This window comes from Pollachius pollachius (genome assembly GCF_949987615.1).
Source record: "Pollachius pollachius genome assembly, chromosome: 9".
NCBI lineage: Eukaryota > Metazoa > Chordata > Actinopteri > Gadiformes > Gadidae > Pollachius > Pollachius pollachius.
In genome coordinates, this window is record NC_136942.1 from 12,911,602 (window position 1) to 12,929,526 (window position 17,925).

General features: G+C 44.9%; 1 protein-coding gene across 1 annotated transcript; it reads right to left on the bottom strand.

Moving 5' to 3' along the window:
• Positions 1-7,397: 7,397 nt before the first annotated feature.
• api5 (apoptosis inhibitor 5) lies at positions 7,398-17,923 on the bottom strand. Its single transcript, XM_079744062.1, has 14 exons — positions 17,625-17,923; positions 17,093-17,254; positions 16,854-16,947; positions 15,685-15,750; positions 14,867-15,018; positions 14,421-14,627; positions 13,965-14,069; positions 13,759-13,848; positions 13,436-13,617; positions 10,046-10,139; positions 9,867-9,923; positions 9,702-9,790; positions 8,646-8,782; positions 7,398-8,507 (listed from the first exon to the last, which is right to left on the bottom strand). The coding sequence occupies exons 1-14, from the start codon at positions 17,694-17,696 to the stop codon at positions 8,422-8,424; spliced, it is 1,593 nt and encodes a 530-aa protein (XP_079600188.1). The 5' UTR covers positions 17,697-17,923; the 3' UTR covers positions 7,398-8,421.
• Between the last annotated feature and the right edge of the window lie 2 nt (positions 17,924-17,925).

Consider the following 17,925-nt stretch of genomic DNA (forward strand, 5'->3'; position numbering starts at 1 on the left):
CGGCTGCGTCAGTTACTAAGCATTGACGTCACGTTTAGATTCTCCCACTTTACAGCCCATGGCGCGTGATTAAAGAAATTGCCTTTTTTTCCACTCTGATCAGAGCTCATGAAATTTGCAAAGGAATATGAAAGTCAAATAGGGATAGAGAGAGGTACACGCGTTGTGATATGGCAGCAACCCACATATTTAACCTTACTTGGATTCTGGAAGCTCCGGGTTTCCTTACACCAGCCACCCCCACTCCACCGTGCATCTCTCCCTCTCTTACTGATGTTGTGTCTGTTGTGGAGGGGACTTTTTCTACGCGAACCATGTATTTGGCGGGCAAAACATTCTTAAGGAAAACATTCCAAAATGCGCTCCATTCACTTCACCGAGCCCACGTGCCAGACGCGAACACACATGGAGAAGACTCACGAGAAGCATACAGTTGTCAAGCCAAAATAAACCCTCTCAACGTTTTCAGACTAGTACACTGAGACACACATCCGTAGATGATATATCCACAGAGATATTTGCCGTCCAAGTAGTATGTATGTGTGTATTTGTGTATGTGTGTGTGTTTGTGTGTGTGTGTGTGTGTGTGTGTGTGTGTGTGTATGTGTGTGTGTGTGTGTGTGTGTGTCTGTGTGTTGGCGGTGTGTGGCGGTGCAACGGAGGGTAAGTAATTCACATTCAATGAGTGACAGCTGGATGTAAAAGTCAGGTCTGAGAAGACAAAACAGGGCGTCGCATCGCTGGATTCTATTTTTATCCACGCCACTGTATGTCCTCGGCTGTCGGCGAATGCACGTAGGAGGGCACCGCTGGCCACAACACTGCTACTCTGGAGAGAAATAGGCCTGGTCCCTCTGGGGGATCTGGTCTCACAAACAGTTTCTAATGCTTTCTCTCTCTCTCTCTCTCTCTCTCTCTCTCTCTCTCTCTCTCTCTCTCTCTCCCTCTCTCTCTCTCTCTTTCTCTCTCTCTATCTCTCTCTCTCCCTCTCTCCTTCTGTCGCTCTGTCTCGCTGTCTCTCTCTCTCACTCTCTCTCTCTTTCTCTGTCTCTCTCTCTCTCTGTCTCTCCTTCTGTCTCTCTCTATCTCTCCCTCTCTCTGTCTCTTCTTCTGTCTCTCTCTGACTCTCTGTCTCTCTGTGTGTGTGTGCGTCTCTCTCTCTCTCTCTCTCTCTCTCCCTCTCTCCCTCTCTCTCTCTCTCTCTCTCTCTCTCTCTCTCTCTCTCTCTTCTAAATGTAATGGGCTAGGCCGAAATAAAGGGGCTAGGCCAATACCTAGTACCTGCTACCAGAAGCCCAAAATCAGTCCACATGCAACAATTTCACTTGGATGTTAAACCTGATCAAGGATGCAGTACGCCAGCTGCTCCGCGTGGTGACGACAAACTCAGCTGGAGAGCTCAACAAACCCTGTTACAAACAGCCTAAACAAATGATACCAATAGTCAATTCGAGCTGTCTCTGTGTTCTGAACAGGCTAAATGCCTACAACCGCCTTTCAAACGACAGTATTTGTAAATAATGACCTGAATACAGACACACTGTGTTTCCCTGTTGTGTCCCCCTAACATTCTCTTTCTGTGAAAAGAGAGAGATAGGGTGACAGCGAGAAGGAGAGATAGGGTGAGAGGGAGAGAGAGAGAGAGGGAGAGAGAGCGAGGTCACACAGTTTATAGCACAGCCTATATTGTCATATATTGTCTATACAAAAGTGTCCCACTCTGAGAGGCTTTTGCAGACTGACGGCGTAATGACACACTTGCCTTTGCTTCATTTCAACTCTTTCTAGACTTTACAGAATACAGACAGAGCAAAGGTTGTCAAAGGACTCAAAAAAGAAGCCTAAAAAAATTCCGCCTCTAGCGTCAAGTCCGAGAACAAGTCTCACCATTGCATGTGTTTGTGCCGTCTCCGTGGGAGCCTAAAATGTGACAAAAAAAATGGTGGGGGCAGAGTTGGGTTTGGGAGGTGCGGGGGTGAGTGTACCATTGAACCACGTGAGCCAGCGAGTACCTCAAGTCGTGCCACTGAGCCAACTGGTACCAAAGGCTAGTTGTGATTCACTGTGCTGGAGTTGATCATTCAAACGACACGGTGTAGGTCAAAATCGTGACTTTCGTTATAGATGGGACTTTGTTGCCTTGAGTCACGAGTTGAGTCTATTGTTCACCCTCTCTCTCCCTCTCCCTCCCTCTCTTTCCCTCTCTCTCTGTCTCTCCCTCTCTCTCCCTCTCTTTCCCTCTCTCCCTGTCTCTCCCTCTCTCTCCCTGTCCCTCCCTCTCTCTCCCTCCCTCTCTCTCCCTGTCTCTCCCTCTCTCTCCCTCTCTTTCCCTCTCTCCCTGTCTCTCCCTCTCTCTCCCTGTCCCTCCCTCTCTCTCCCTCTCTCTCCCTCTCTCTCCCTGTCTCTCCCTGTCTCTCCCTCTCTCTCCCTGTCTCTCCCTGTCTCTCCCTCTCTCTCCCTGTCTCTCCCTCTCTCTCCCTCTCTCTCCCTGTCTCTCCCTCTCTCTCCCTCTCTCTCCCTGTCTCTCCCTCTCTCCCTCTCTCTCCCTGTCTCTCCCCCTCTCTCCCTCTCTCTCCCTGTCTCTCCCTCTCTCTCCCTCTCTCTCCCTGTCTCTCCCTCTCTCTCCCTGTCTCTCCCTCTCTCTCCCTCTCTCTCCTTGTTACTCCCTCTCTCTCCCCAGGCCATCCAGTCCACTACTCTTGTGTACCATCGACCTGCATTGACGTCATTGCGTCATTAGGTATCTCTCAGGAACACTGACTTTTAAATATGGTGTGAATGAATTCAGAGGGCTGGGTCAGGGAGCTGAGATTTAGGGAACACTGCTACCCATAGTGCAATGGGGAAAAGCATCTTCAATGTGGCGTACGTCCTCTAGAGCCTGTGGCCTATGACCTCTGGAGCCTTTTATCTGAAAGTGTGCCTTTGTACCTTCTCCCAAGAGAAAGCCTTTATCAGCTTGAGTGACACAGGGTGCCTTTCATGTCAATTTAGAAATTATTTTTCAATTCATCATTAGTTAAGTCTTAGTGTGTAATGCGTCCACAGCATATGTTTCAGATTGAAAGGAGGTTTTTGTCTCTTAGAGGTTACTGCCAGGGGGCTGTCCATGGTGCTGGTCCTTAAGGACGCTCCTCATAAGTAGAGAAACACACATGGCCCATCACGTGGGAGACACGCAATGCTATTGGTCTTGTAGCAGGCTCATCAACCAGCTGTGTTCTATGTGTACATACACCGACTGATAACTGAATATCAATCATAGCTATTATTGATTATTATTGACCAGAACAGGATGGTAGTAGACATAATCGGAAAGACACAGTATCCAGTGGGTAAATATAGATCAACAGGAGCGAGAGACAGAGAGGAAAAAAGAGAGAGAGAGAGAGAGTGAGAGAGAGAGAGAGAGAGAGAGAGAGAGCGAGAGAGAGAGAATGAGGTAGAGAGATGGGCTTATATCAGGTGACTAAGACATTTCAACTATGGAAACACAGTCACCATGTGTCTCCATCATAACATAAACACCACGGTCTGCCTAATCTCCAGCTTGCCATACAACCTCCTCCAACTGATTACATGGAAATGAAAGATAAAGCAACCAAAATACTGGCCCATTCGCAAGCCTTATCTTGCCCTGCGACCTAATCATATCAATATTTTGATAATGCCTTCCAAAATATTTACCTTGGATCTACAGCGAACCCTGTCGTTTCCATTTGATCCAGCATTAGTATACATATGTTGGTCTATGTGTGTGTGTGTGTGTGTGTGTGTGCACGAGTGCGTTCGTGTGAGCGTGTGTGTGTTTGTGTGTGTGTGTGTGTGTGTGTGTGTGTGTGTGTATGTGTGTATACACACAGGTCCTTTTAATTTGTTTGATGTCCCCCGTCCCTCCTTTTCCACATCTCGTGGCTTTCCATCATTGGGTCTGGTCTCTGCAGAGCTCTCTTTCTAGGAAGTGGACAGTGTTTTGGTCCGTTGTTTACTATACGGCTCCTGATGAAAGAGGGTAAATACAGGCCTAGAGCGATGGCTGGGCAAGTTTGTTTGAATTGTGAGTGCAGATTAAGGAACACTGCCCCCATCCCCACAGCCCACCAATACCGGCTCCCTGTTTATTTTTCCATCTCTCCCGCCTCAATGATGTCAATGGAAGCAGAGCGCTATAGAGCTATTTTTAGCACAACCCCTCCCCCAACTCTCCTCTACTTACATCCCCCCCCCCCCAGCCCACCCCCTACTCCTCAGTCACATGGTTCGTTGGGAGCTCTGCTACACACACAATAAACTCCCCAAGAGTCTGCATGCATGAATAGAGCCGCCGCTGAATATTTATGAACGGTTGTGAGTCCTCTATGTGTTGCCTTTTTTTTTTTGTTTACATGTACTTTGTGTTCGCTGTCCCTTGGGGAACTCGCACATTTAAATGTGTTCACATATACACGTATACAATCTCTTATATCCCTATCTGTTTTGCAAAATTGGGGCCGTTAAAGCTCTCAAAAGCACCTCATCAGAAATTCCTGCCTGGGTATCTCCCTCGCAACCACGTAGCAGCCGTCACTTCACCACAGCTCCCTCTCTGAGCATGCAGCAGCAATGCAGGCTTGCCCTCAGTTATTCATTCATGCGTTCATGCCTTCATTCACGATTCTCACTCACTCATTCACATAAAGCATGCCAAGGTCTGTGAATGGATCATGTGAATGGGGGCAGGGGTATGCCTATGTTTTCAGTGTGTGTGTGTGTGTGTGCATGCGTGCGCGTATGTGTGTGTATGCGTGTGTGTGTGTGTGTGCATGTATAGGTGTAGGGTCGGGTTATGAGGGGTCCTACTTGGGTACTAGCTAAAATGTGAACATAGAAGGTCTCTGAGGAGACAGAGTACACGGTGTTCCCTGAGTTTTGGGAGCTCTATGCATAGACCAAATAACAGTTGGCTCTCAGCGTCCCCCCTCCCCCAGCCCCCTCCGACTCGTTCTTTCTCTTGACATTCTCATGCAAGATTACATAACGGGAGGCTTAGCGTCTTCTTCCATCACAAATAAATGTACGCTTTCCTGCACAGGCGTACTCGATTGAGAAGGTCTATTTTTTGGATACCTTCTATTTCTGAAAGGCGCATTGGTAAAAATAAAATCCTCCGCCTCCTCGCACATTTTAAGGGTTTTATAAATATCTCATTTCATATCCATCAGCAACATTCTGTCTGTAAATATTTTACAAAGCTCCTTAGACAAAAATTGTTTTGTTGACGGTTGATGTTTGGTTAATCGGCAGAAAGGTAGGCCACTGACTTAGGGGACGACTTGTTTATGTTCAGCCACGTATTGTTCTCTTGTTATAGGTCTTATAAAGCAGCAATGAGCCAGAGGGATAGGCTTATTGATAGCTATGTACCCATAAAATGGTCTCACGTGCAGCAGCCGCTTCACTCCCGCCCAAACTGACATGCTAACTCTCACTGGATGCTATATTTAGCCTGGCCTCGCGGTACTGTTACTATTCCTAGCATTGTACATGAGTGGGCGGACTGTTTTTTTTCTATGAAATTCAAGAAAAGTTCCCTTTTCACGTTGTATATTTTCTCTGTAGAGTGCTTTACATAGCGACCTGTTTGTAATGCAATCTGCTCCGACAGATTGCAGGAGAGATTGCAGGCTGATAGATAATGACTTTAGGCCCACTGCTATTTAGCACGCCACTAATAAGGCAACCCCGAAAGCTTGGGTAAAGACGTAGCTGTATTTTGGTGTAGATGAGCCTATGAATAGGATCCCATGTAGGCTATATATAGTTTATTGTGAAAGACTGATCAAATTATTTCTCAAACGTGTAGGCCTACTCTAAGAATCCCTCTAAACGGAAGAAGCCACAGCGTGATGTGGAACCTTAGCGTCCTCCAAAATACGACGAGTCAGTTTCGGTTAAACTGGTTGAAAAGAGCCTAACTATCCCTCTATAAAAGCAAAGCATTCTGGACTCAGGGGCCAGGGCTTTGGAATTAGATTCCGTTTGCGTTCCCCGTTTCAAGTTAAACATCTCTGAAAGCCGTTGTTCAAGAGAAACGTCGAGACGAAACATGTTGGCCTCTGTCAGGAGACCATACCCCGCTTCAGCACCGGGGACAGTTCCTCCGTAGAGAACAGTCGGCTACTGTACGCCATAACAGTCTTGCTACACTGGCTTAGACACTGTGTTTACAGAACCCCGAGTCTTGAGTTGGGGTTCCGTAGCTAATTGCGGACATGCCTTAGCGTCATTTTAACCATTTGTCAATAATCCCTGAAATCCCTGTGTATGTAGGGAGAAAGAAAGAGAGCGCGAGAGAGACAGAGACAGGGACAGAGAGAGAGGGGGGGGGGGGGGGGGGGGGGGGGGGAGCGAGAGAGAGAGAAAGCGCGCGCGAGAGAGAAATTAATAGATCACATGGGCTCATAGTCTACAGAGTTCCACCGCCACTCGCGTTCTCCTTTCTCTCAATCTGCTCTTTTTCTCGGGTCAATTCCTCATCCTCTGCCGCTGCTGCCACCCACTCTTCCTCCACCACCTGATTATTTTAAGAAACGTGCGCGTGCATGTGGCTGGTTTGGGAAATACCTGGTCACAACCAATGAGCAATAAGGCATAGCCTATCGCTTATAGCCCCCCATCGACCAGAAATGGAAGTTAATATAGAATACCAACAGGTTTGCAGTCTTTGTATATGGTAGTGTGTATGCAAGAATGCAATGACTAACTAAGTCTAATAACAGACGACCCTATGTCCCAACCAACATCGGCTTACGTCAGGGTTTAATTTCAGAGAGGGGTCCTTTAACCACGTGTCCAGCAACGACAGCTGTTTGGGTTACTCGTGACCAACTAGTTAATAATGACGTGTGAGGAGTTTGAGCTACATTTGACTTTTCTTTAAGATTCTTGTCAAGAAAGCAATATTAATCGGTGTGTCTGACCAGCCGGCGATACGAGACAAAAGACATCATGAAGCTTCAAGTGACTGGTTTGATTGGGATAAAAATAGACCTGGTTGCTTTGAATAGAAAGCGATGGTCTTGTGCGTCCTCTAGCGGCAAAACTGTTTCACTACAAGTCATTGTGGTCAGGTATCTCAGCGTCATTTTGGTAGTTTTTCTCTGCTCTTTTCGAAGAATTAGTCATTGACGTCACAATAGAGATTATATATATATATATACATATACACACACATATATTATAGTTGATTACCTCCATACCCCAATCCTGGAACAGATTTATAATCTTTTATAAACCAGGATAACTTGCAGTGCTTTGTGGAGCTTGCTGATAAACATCTAAACGAAAGATAGACAATTTATATTTGTTAGTATAATAGAAAGATAAATTTAAATTGCAAAGGGAAACAACAAAAGCTCAATTGTCTACCCAGTAACTGCCTTTAATCCAAAATTGTTTTAGCACTAGTCATTGAATTCAAAAACATGCAGAACACTAGCACACCTTCATTGGAGGATAGAAATTGTAGAAAATTAATACATCTGGTTCCCAGCAAGGATGCAACCAATAAATACTTGACAAAGTTAACCCTTTGTTATTAAGGAACATCTCCCAAGCCTTACCAACACATTAACAGAACACACTGCCAAGAGACCATTCCTTCAAGAGTCTTTACAATATTACTACTACCACAACACAAAGTGTCCCATGTATCCACCTTGGTATTGGTTTGCCTACAATATCAATAAGCCATAATTGTAATAAACCCAATCCAAACCATGTGCTTTCGCAGTTCCATGCATCACAATTGCTACATTTGCTGGTTAGGAACAGGCTGGTGGCTACATCATTTTTTATTAACTTTACAGGTTTAAGATACGGTGCATTAATCAGACGTTTCAGTAGCAGACATTTGCTTTGGACTAAGCGGATTAGCCAAACCATTAACTGTTACACAAAAAAAAGACCACTTGAGACTTCGATACAAGTTTATGGTAGAAATAAAAAAGTAATCACAAAAAAAAGAAGTCATACAAAGTACCAACATCTAGCCAATCTAATTGAAATTCTTACAAAAACAAGGATTAAATAAGAGACGGTTTGCATCTATTTTTTCTAAAAAGGAAACAATTAAAATTCAGATAAAACGTGGCAGTCCTTTGTTCAATGAAACCCACATCGAACTACCATGGGGATGGTAAACCACGGGGATGGTGAACATGAGGGTGGCATGTTAAGTTGAAGCCACAGGTTTGTACAAGAATCCTAGCCAGTTTACTGTGAGGGAGATTTAGAATGTGACAAAAAAATAAATCCTGTGGATGTGAAGAGGCAGAAAGAACAGGTGAAGAGACTGGTTAAAAAAGGATGACAGCAGTTCCCTTCCACACTCTGCAGTTCAATCAGTGTGTGTTAGCGTGTGGAGGGTGTCAGGGTCCCCCTTTAGTAGATCCTGCCTCGGCTTCTGTTGCCACGGGTTCCAAACCCTCGTCCCCGGCCACCTCTGAAGCCTCCGCGTGTCTCTGGAGCTATCAGTGAGCGGGACGCAGAACAACACATTAATATTACTCTCTATTCCTCCTATTGAAAGCCACATCGACCTGTAGCGACTTGATTTCAAGGGCTGTCAGATTCAAGGGTGCCGTGATAGTGTTGCGTGTGCGTACCATAGGTGCCGATGGTGGCGCTGTATTTGCCACTGGGAGGGTTGTAGATCTGCCGGGCGTCCCGCCGGGGCAGCACAGGGAGCTGCTTCTTGATCGTGCTGCCTGGGCTGATCTCCTCACCAGACGGCCGCTTGGGTCTGTGGAAGAACACAGAGGGAAAGGGTTGTAATTAGGGCTGGGTAAAAAAAATCGATTGAATCGATTTTGGATCGATTTCATTTAAATTTTGCAATATCGATTCATAGGGCATGAGATCGATTATTATTATTTATTTTATTATTATTATTTATCACTTTAATAAACAATGCCTTAATGCAATTTGCAGGGATGGACTGTTGTAGTTCAAGTACACTTTCACTTGCAATTCCTTTCTAATTTCAAAATTGCACTTTTGAGACTTGAGACAGTTTTGTTTACGGCTCAAGTTTAAACTGTCCAATTTACAAGTTTGCACTTAAAACCTGTTGTTTGAGATGAAGAGAAAAAATAAAGTATGTTTGTATTTTGTAACACAGTTGAGCCACTTTCATTATTTAAGAGCAGATTGAATCGAAACGAATCGAATTGTGATTAATCGATTCAGAACCTTATGAATCGAAATCGAATCGATTCAGAAAATTGACCACGATACTCAGGCCTAGTTGTAATTAAGCACTATATAGCAATGCCCACCAGTGCACCAAATAAGGTTGATTGCGGGTTACATAGAAGGCAAATAATACTCCAAAAAGGCTCATTGCTCAACGGTCACTTTGATTGGGGAAGACATCAGGTTGGAGAAGTAACATTGTGTCTGGTGGTGGTGGTTGGTGAGGTCCCCCCCCCCCCTTCACTGTAAGCACTTTGAGTTTCCAGAAAAAAAAAGCGCTATATAAATTCAATTGATTATTAATTCATTAACATGGTTTACATCCAGAATTTAGTTAAGTTGTCATCAAGTGTGCCAATAAATTCTTCTCATTTAAGTCATTTCCAAATTGACTTCAAAAGACATGTTTCCACAATATTAACCCAAAAAAAAGGAGACAAGCATTTTACAATTCTGTTTAAACTTACGCTGCTGCTGCTGCAGTCTCCATTTTCTGCACCGGCTTCCAGCTCAATGTGACTGTGCTCTTGTATGATGGTGGATTGTGGAACAGATCCTGAAAGAGTGAAAAAAGGTTTTAGAGAAAGTACCATAAAGTTACATTAGACTAGGCTACATTACATTAGGCTTACCTTGATCAGTACATTGATGTTGTTGGTAATCTTGAGAGCCACCACTTTGATCTTATTCTATAGAGTTTTAAATTGGGAAAGGAAAAAGGTTAGTTGTCCCCAGAGCTAATTACACACAAGCAGAGACACCGTTTGACCGTAAGTGCAACATTGAACGCAGACTCCAAAACGTCATTTACCTCGTCAGTTTTCAATGAGTCTCCCGTCTTTCCTTGTAGCGCCACCCGTAGCTGTCTGATGTAAACCTGCAGGCCTCTGGCAAAGTACTGTAACCTTGAGAAGCACAGAAATACAAACAATTCATGAGTTGGTACACATCCTCTTCATCATTATCTTCAACCTCTGCATCTACAACTAACCACTCCACTTAGCAATAGCAGAAACTTTGCCCAGGAACTAGAAATCTTTGGTGAAAATTAGTGTGTTTCCATCGCAGGGAACAGGGTGTTTCCAAAAGTAAAGGAATTTAGGGGTGGGGCATGCAGTGCTGAACATCTGATTGGTCATGAAAGCTTACTTTTAGATATCGAATAGGAAAAGAACTGCCCTTCGCTACACCATAAATATGATATTTGAATCCTCAAAATACACGACATTTAGATGAAAGAACAGCGCATACTCTTGTATTAGCTGGGGCTTGACGGTAAAATACATCTGTCTATTTGACTACTGGAAAACAAGCGTATGAGTATAAATGTTTTAGGGATGGGCGTGAGGAATCGATTACTCGATTACTCCTTGTTAGAAATGAACTCGGTTGGTGGACAGGCAAACTCGAGTTTGCATATACACACAGACAAAATGAAGTTTAATCTAATAACGTTTTCTGAAGCAAATGCATCAATTTTCTGTGCGGCGCCACTGGACGCTACAATTAAAAAAGTTAAGAGATGGTGGTTAAAGCAAAGCGCAGCATGGAAATATTTCACAGAAATAGGAGATCATAAAGGCGAAATGTAAAATATGCCAAGCGAAATTGAGCTACCAGAGTACTACAAGTACTATGCGGCAACATATGCTCCTGAAACACAACGGTGAGTTCGGGAAAGCAGACCCGCAGCAACCAACTGTGTCGGCTATTTCCCCGCCGCAAGACGCAGCTGTAATCCCGGCCTTGGAGAGAAGATCACAATGCTGATTACATCGATGATCACTAGAGATGCTGCCTCTCCGTTTTGTGGATGAGAAGGGGTTCCGTGACCTCATGGCCTTTATAGGTGCCTGAATACAAGGTGCCATCGTGGCGCACCATCATTGCTCGAGTGGAGAAAATGTACGCGGAGAAAGGGGAGCAGTTAAAGGCCGACCTGGTGACAGCCGACAAGGTTGCGATAACGACTGACGCGTGGACTGCCCTCACAACTCAGTCCTACGTTACAGTTACCTGTCACTATGTGGGAGATGACTGGGACCTGAAGACAGCGGTGCTAGAGACTCGCAGCTCGGATGAGAGGCACACAGCGGAGAACATCGCTGCTCATCTCCGAGCTGTCACTGAGGAGTTCCGATAAAGTCGTAGCATGTGTGCATGACAATTAGGGGTGTAACACAAAAGTCACGGTTCGCAACATGGTTCTGGCAAACCAACAGCTGCTCCAGTGGAAATCAGTTCCCTGTTTCGCCCATACGCTAGTTAGCAATTAGTGACGGCTTTAAGAATGTGAACATCAACCGTGTGGTCGCAGCATGCAGCAGGTTGATTTCTCACTTCCAATACTGCCGGACACGCTGGAACTCAATATTCTTAATGATGGAGCGACTGCACGAGCAGAGATGGGCTGTGACCGCAGCGCATTCGGACAGGACAGCGACGAAGCTGGCCGATGCGAGGACCCTTGAGCTGGCAGACGAAATGTGGAGCATTGAAGAGATCTTGCCATCACTGAAGTCCCTCAAATTAGCAACCGCAGCTCTCTGCACTGAGACTCATGAGTCTCGGTCCATGGTGCTCCCAGTTGCGAAGAGCCTGCTTGAAAAGCATCTTGAGCCAGTGGAAGGGGAATCTAAGCTTGTAGTGGACTTCAAGAGGACCGTCGCCGGCTCCCTCTGAACCCGTGTAAGGCCGCATGAAGAAAATATCAGCCAAGGTAATTAATTAAGCCGCTGGCTATTTATTGTTATTGTTGCTTTGCTCTTTAAAAAGTTATGTTTGTTGCCACTAAAACAATTTTACATTTATTAAGAGAGTGTGTGTGTGTGTGTGTGTGTGTGTGTGTGTGTGTGTGTGTGTGTGTGTGTGTGTGTGTGTGTGTGTGTGTGTGTGTGTGTGTGTGTGTGTGTGTGTGTGTGTGTGTGTGTGTGTGTGTGTATCCTTGCTTCAGCGCTTGACCCGAGACACAAACACCTTCGGTTTTTGGATCCAGCACTTCGCCTCAGTACCCAAGAGAAGCTATCGGAACTGCATGACGGGGTTCCATTGCAAGGCCCCGATGACATGGAGGGGGGAAAGCAGTGAAGCACCAGCCCGCAGCGTCACAAGCGCATCAGAGGCACTTGACACCCTCTTCGGGGAGGACTCCTTCGAAAACAGCGATGTCAACGAACTAGAAGCTTATTTCAGTGAGCCATGCATCCGTCGACAGCAAAACCCCATGGAGTGGTGGAAGTCAAACAGGGATCGATACAAGAAAACTGAGCGTTCTGGCAAAGCAGCACCTGCTTATGCCCGCCACCTCCGTGCCAGCGGAGCGAGTGTTCTCGGCCGCGGGACTGATAGTGAACAGAATGCGCTCTCGCCTGTCTCCAGAGCACGTCGATATGCTGGTTTTTCTCACCAAGAATTGATTTGGGTTTTCGGATAATCATTATTTATAGGGTGTATTTTTCTAAATGTGTAAAGCAGGCCTAGTGCCTCAGTTAATATTGCCTTGATTGCTTGGTGGATTAATTAGGCCCCATATATTTCTTTAAATTGTTTTTTTTTTTTTTTTAGTTCATTTGCTGCCGTTTTATTTGCAACTTTAAATTATTGCAATGGTTAGGCTACGTTACAGGCCTTTGTTTGACGCGATTTAAATTGTGAGACTCATATTTATTTACTTTTGTAAGGAAAATGTGTTTTGAAAGTTAAAATAAATGAATACTCTGAAAACGCTGACTGTTTTGATTGAGAATAAGCATTACATGTTTGGTTGGTAATATTGCCGTTCATCATTAGGCCTAATCCTGCTGCAGATGCGTTGCATTCTAAAAATAGATAATCGAGTACTTGATTGATCCTCAACGAATTCTTTCGATCACTCGAGATTGGAATTTACTACTCGTGCCCATGCATAAAACGTACGTAAATAATTGAATTGTTAGAAAGACTAATTTCTTGTTTTTCGTTACATGCCTAATGTAAAAGGACCTTCATTTCTCTAACCTTTGCGGGTCTTTGAATCGTAGTGAGAACACAGAATGTGCTAAAAGGAACCTTTTACTTCTATGAAAGGTAGTTCCTGCGAATAAACGTTCCAGGTACTTTGGTTGGAAACATGGCTATAGGAACACATAGAACACATATTGTACCAATGCTGGTCACCTAGATAGCATGGTAAGAAACAGTGTCCAGGAGTTACACTGCTCACCTGATCTTGAAGTCTTTGAGCTGCTCGGCATCCACCTTGTCCAGCAGGAAGTCAGGCAGCTTTTTGCCCAGCTGATGGAAGCCAAAAAGGAGACACTCCACGTAGCTGAACTGCAACTTGGGTTCTTCACTAACCGCATTCTCCCCATTCTCTGCCTCGTCTGGGGGCAGGGGCATATACTCCTACACGGACAACAAGACAATAACACAGGACCCAAAGAATAGGGCTTTATTTCCAAGAAATTAAAAACCCAATGAAAAGTGAGGGTCAGAAACATGGGTTATGATCTGTTAATGCAACGGGACACCCAGAGCCCTACTCACCACCAGCTTGGTGAACAACATGTTGAGGTTGGACTCCAACTTCTCCATGTCACCACAATACGGGCTCATCTCAGCCAGCAGCTTCAGAACCTACACATACAGATGCACATCCTTAAGCCAACGACCTGAAGGTTTCATTCACTTTTTAATGAGAAGAAAACATGCAGCTCACGCCAAGGCCTTGGTAGGAAGAGGAGTGCACATACCTCTAGCTGAATGTCCAGGTCAGCAACCGGGGTGGTCAAGTTGCTGAGGTTGGGCAGGACATGTTCACAGAAGTAGGTCACAAACCGCGTTGAGTGGACATTTTTCTGGAAAAGTTAATGACAATTTATTAAAGAAACCGCTCTGTTTTAGTGTTGGAATAGATTCGTTAGAAAAAAATTCTCCTTCTCCTACTACGTTGACAATAACCAAAACCCTAAATATATCACTTTGCCACTAGGTGCCTAGATAGCCTTTCTTCTCAACAGCTATCAAAACAAAACACAAGAATAGCAGGTTACACAATTCCGGTTTCTGATCGACTCAAAGGACACAACCAGGTCGAGCCAAAGGATCCGAAGGGGTTAACCGTAGGTCACCTGAGATGTTGTTGTTCCAGAGCTTTGAGCTCCACCATTAGATAATACCTTTAAAGATATATCGATTGTGATGCTCACCGAGAAGAGAGGCAGGGCCTGGCGTGTACACTGCAGGAGACGGTCCACAGTGTCTGGGTCGGCAGGGTTGAGCGCCTGCTCCAGGAAGGCCTGTTCCACCACCAGCTCCACCAGCTGTTGCCGGCCACTCACGGTCTGCAGTACACGCAGACCCGACACCACGCGCATCAGCAGCACAAACTCCTCTCCCGTCACGTCCTCCAGCACCTGGACACGGGTGGAAACAGGACACCAGACCCAACGTTAACGGTGCGAACGTGGACGACCGTCACTGGAAATGAACCCATTACCTTGTTAAAGAATTGATCATGTCAGCAGTCGAAAATCGGTTGCTATGGAACGTGACGTCACACTTTAGTACTTTATCCCATCACAGCCACATAAGAAGACTACGGGGAAAACAACATAACGACGGCAAGGGTTTACATTTGGAAACAAGGGCACACCTTTTTAGTCTCTGCAAAGACGTAGTCCTCCACCTCCTTGGTCATGACATCCTCGGGCAGTGTCTTGATTTTCAGAGACAGGAACTTGATGGCTCGCTCCCGAACCACGTCCTCCCCCTGAAGGATCTGGGAGAAGAGCCCTCCGAGTGTGCCTTATGGACACAGGCCACGGAAAATTGCAAATGAGCATCTTTATTTGCCCAAGGACACCCTTGGAGAACACGTCAAGGCGATAAGAACGGTTAAAATCGTGGTGTACAGACACTGGACTCCATCAAGTGGGGTCCTTTTCCATTTGACACAAAACGTATGCGGTTAGGCTAATTGCATTTCAAATTGTACAATTCATAAAAGGCAGTTGTCGGATATGTGATTTGATTCAACATGGCAGATGGTGGTCGGCAGGGCTGTCCCGAATACATCAGTTCAAGCTTTGGATATTCGCATGGTTTACAAACCAATATTTGGTGAAGCAAAAGTCCATTCATATCACGTTAGTGCTCTGTGGGTTACCATCCGGCAGAGCTTCAATGTAAAGCAGGTCACAATAGACGAGTTACCGAGCGCTGGGTAGCATCTTGTTTTGGGTAGACAACACATCGGTAGGTTTGATTATAGGTTTTGTTCTACATTTAATATAATGGGTCTCCAATGGATCTTAACCATCGCTAGTTCCCAGTTGGTTCACGGGTCTGCAGAAATATAAACCACCGTCTTTCCTATTAACTCACCGCTATCAGCAGCAAACATATCAAGATAAGGTGTTCAGATAAGACACAAAAAGCAAAAGGTAAAAAAACAAACAGAATAAGTCTTACCCTTGGCGTCACTCTTGAAAATCGATACAAGGGCCGTATTCACTTGGTTGAACTCTGCAGTGTCATCTGAACAAACACAAACACACAGGTTCCTGCAGGACTCAACTTCAGGAGAATGCTGCCCTGGTCTCTGTGCTGTAAGTTGGCCGGTGTTATCTTCATAACCTAGCCCAGTAACTGTCTGGGAGGAGTTGGGTGAGAATTAGGCCTGCACGATAAATCGTCTAAGATCGCGATCTCGATTCGCCCCTGTGTGGATTTAAGTTTTAAATTACTTCAATCTTTTTTTTACAATTTGTTTTTTTAAGCCTTCATTTACAGGTGTGTGGAGTTGGTTCAGTAGTTATAAAAGGCCAGCAAATAAGACAATGTGCTGCTTTTTGTACAAAATAAATAAATCTGTTTATGATACTGCACTTTAAATCAGTTATAAAGGGCCATATGAAACGCAATGTGCTAGAGGTGCCAAAAAACTGTTTGGCACTGCCAGTCGTTTTTTTGTCATGGTTCATGTGTGCAATAAAAATTACATTTCGTGAGAAAAAAAAATCGTGGCAGAGAATCGTATTGTAAACATGACAGTGTTCAGAGCCCAGTACCTGTCTGAAGGAGTTAGGTGAGTGTGTCTGTGTTCACTTCGTAACCTAGCCCAGTACCTGTCTGGAGGAGTTAGGTGAATGTGTCTGTGTTCACTTCATAACCTAGCCCAGTACCTGTCTGGAGGAGTTAGGTGAGTGTGTCTGTGTTCACTTCATAACCTAGCCCAGTACATGTCTGGAGGAGTTAGGTGAATGTGTCTGTGTTCACTTCATAACCTAGCCCAGTACCTGTCTGGAGGAGTTGGGTGAGTATGTCTGTGTTCACTTCATAACCTATCCCAGTACCTGTCTGGAGGAGTTGGGTGAGTGTGTCTGTGTTCACTTCATAACCTAGCCCAGTACCTGTCTGGAGGAGTTAGGTGAGTGTGTCTGTGTTCACTTCATAACCTAGCCCAGTACATGTCTGGAGGAGTTAGGTGAATGTGTCTGTGTTCACTTCATAACCTAGCCCAGTACCTGTCTGGAGGAGTTGGGTGAGTATGTCTGTGTTCACTTCATAACCTATCCCAGTACCTGTCTGGAGGAGTTGGGTGAGTGTGTCTGTGTTCACTTCATAACCTAGCCAAGTACCTGTCTGGAGGAGTTGGGTGAGTATGTCTGCGACCCGGAGGATGTTCTCCCCGGTCGCAAAACGCGGAAGCTCTTTGATTGCCTGTCGCCTTATCTGAAAACAAAAGGTTGTATATTGACTGTTATTGTTGGGACTACTAGTTAGTATTAGACACGTTTTTTCCCCCAATATTTAAAAGATATCGAGAGAAAACTTAAGAACGATAAACCACTCTGCGAGCAACACCAAGAACACTCACCGACACATCTTCATCTTCACACAGGTCAAGCTGGGCATTGATGGCAGCATCGGCAAGTTCGGGAAAGCTGCTAAAAAACTTGGGGATGAACTGTGCAGCGAGACGCTTCTCCTTTGGGCCACCTTTGACGCCATCCAGAATCACCTGGTAGGCATCTTTATGCTGCAGAGGTCCCAAGAAGTACACTTAAATTAGTTAATGAATGAATTTCTCATGCGAAAGATAGTTTTAAAGTTTGGGGGACCTATTACGTTCTTTAATTCCTTCTCATCAATACATCTGGATAGTTCAGGAAAAATAAATACAAATCGTCAATAAATTGCACAAAGAAACACCAGAAGTCCATAGACGGATTCAAGATTACTACCGGGGTCGATATCAAGCTCGTTTGCTAGCATGTTATCGTTAGCTTAGCATTTCTAACAGTCTACCATAATGAATATCCTTTCCAAGCACTTTACCTGACAAACATCCCTCTAATAAACGTGTTATTGGATTATTCAACTAATAAGATGGTTGGATTATTAAATACCTGGCTGAGGTTATCCTTAGCGTCAGCAAGGATCCCATAGTTACGATACAGCTCCTCGATAGTGACCGCCATCAGCGTGTCCGAGTGCGTGCTTAGATTAGACCGCCAATGAATTCACCGATATCCCGTATGAGGGCAATTTAGTCTCTGCTTCTAGTCGTCGTTAATTAAAAAATAGCCTATTTTAAAAAATATGCAATTTTATAAACGGTTACTGGGAGAGCAAAATTGCAAAAATATGTGACTGAAGCCCCGCTCTCTGTTTCATAAACGTTTGCTAGCGTTTTTGCCAGGGGAAAAT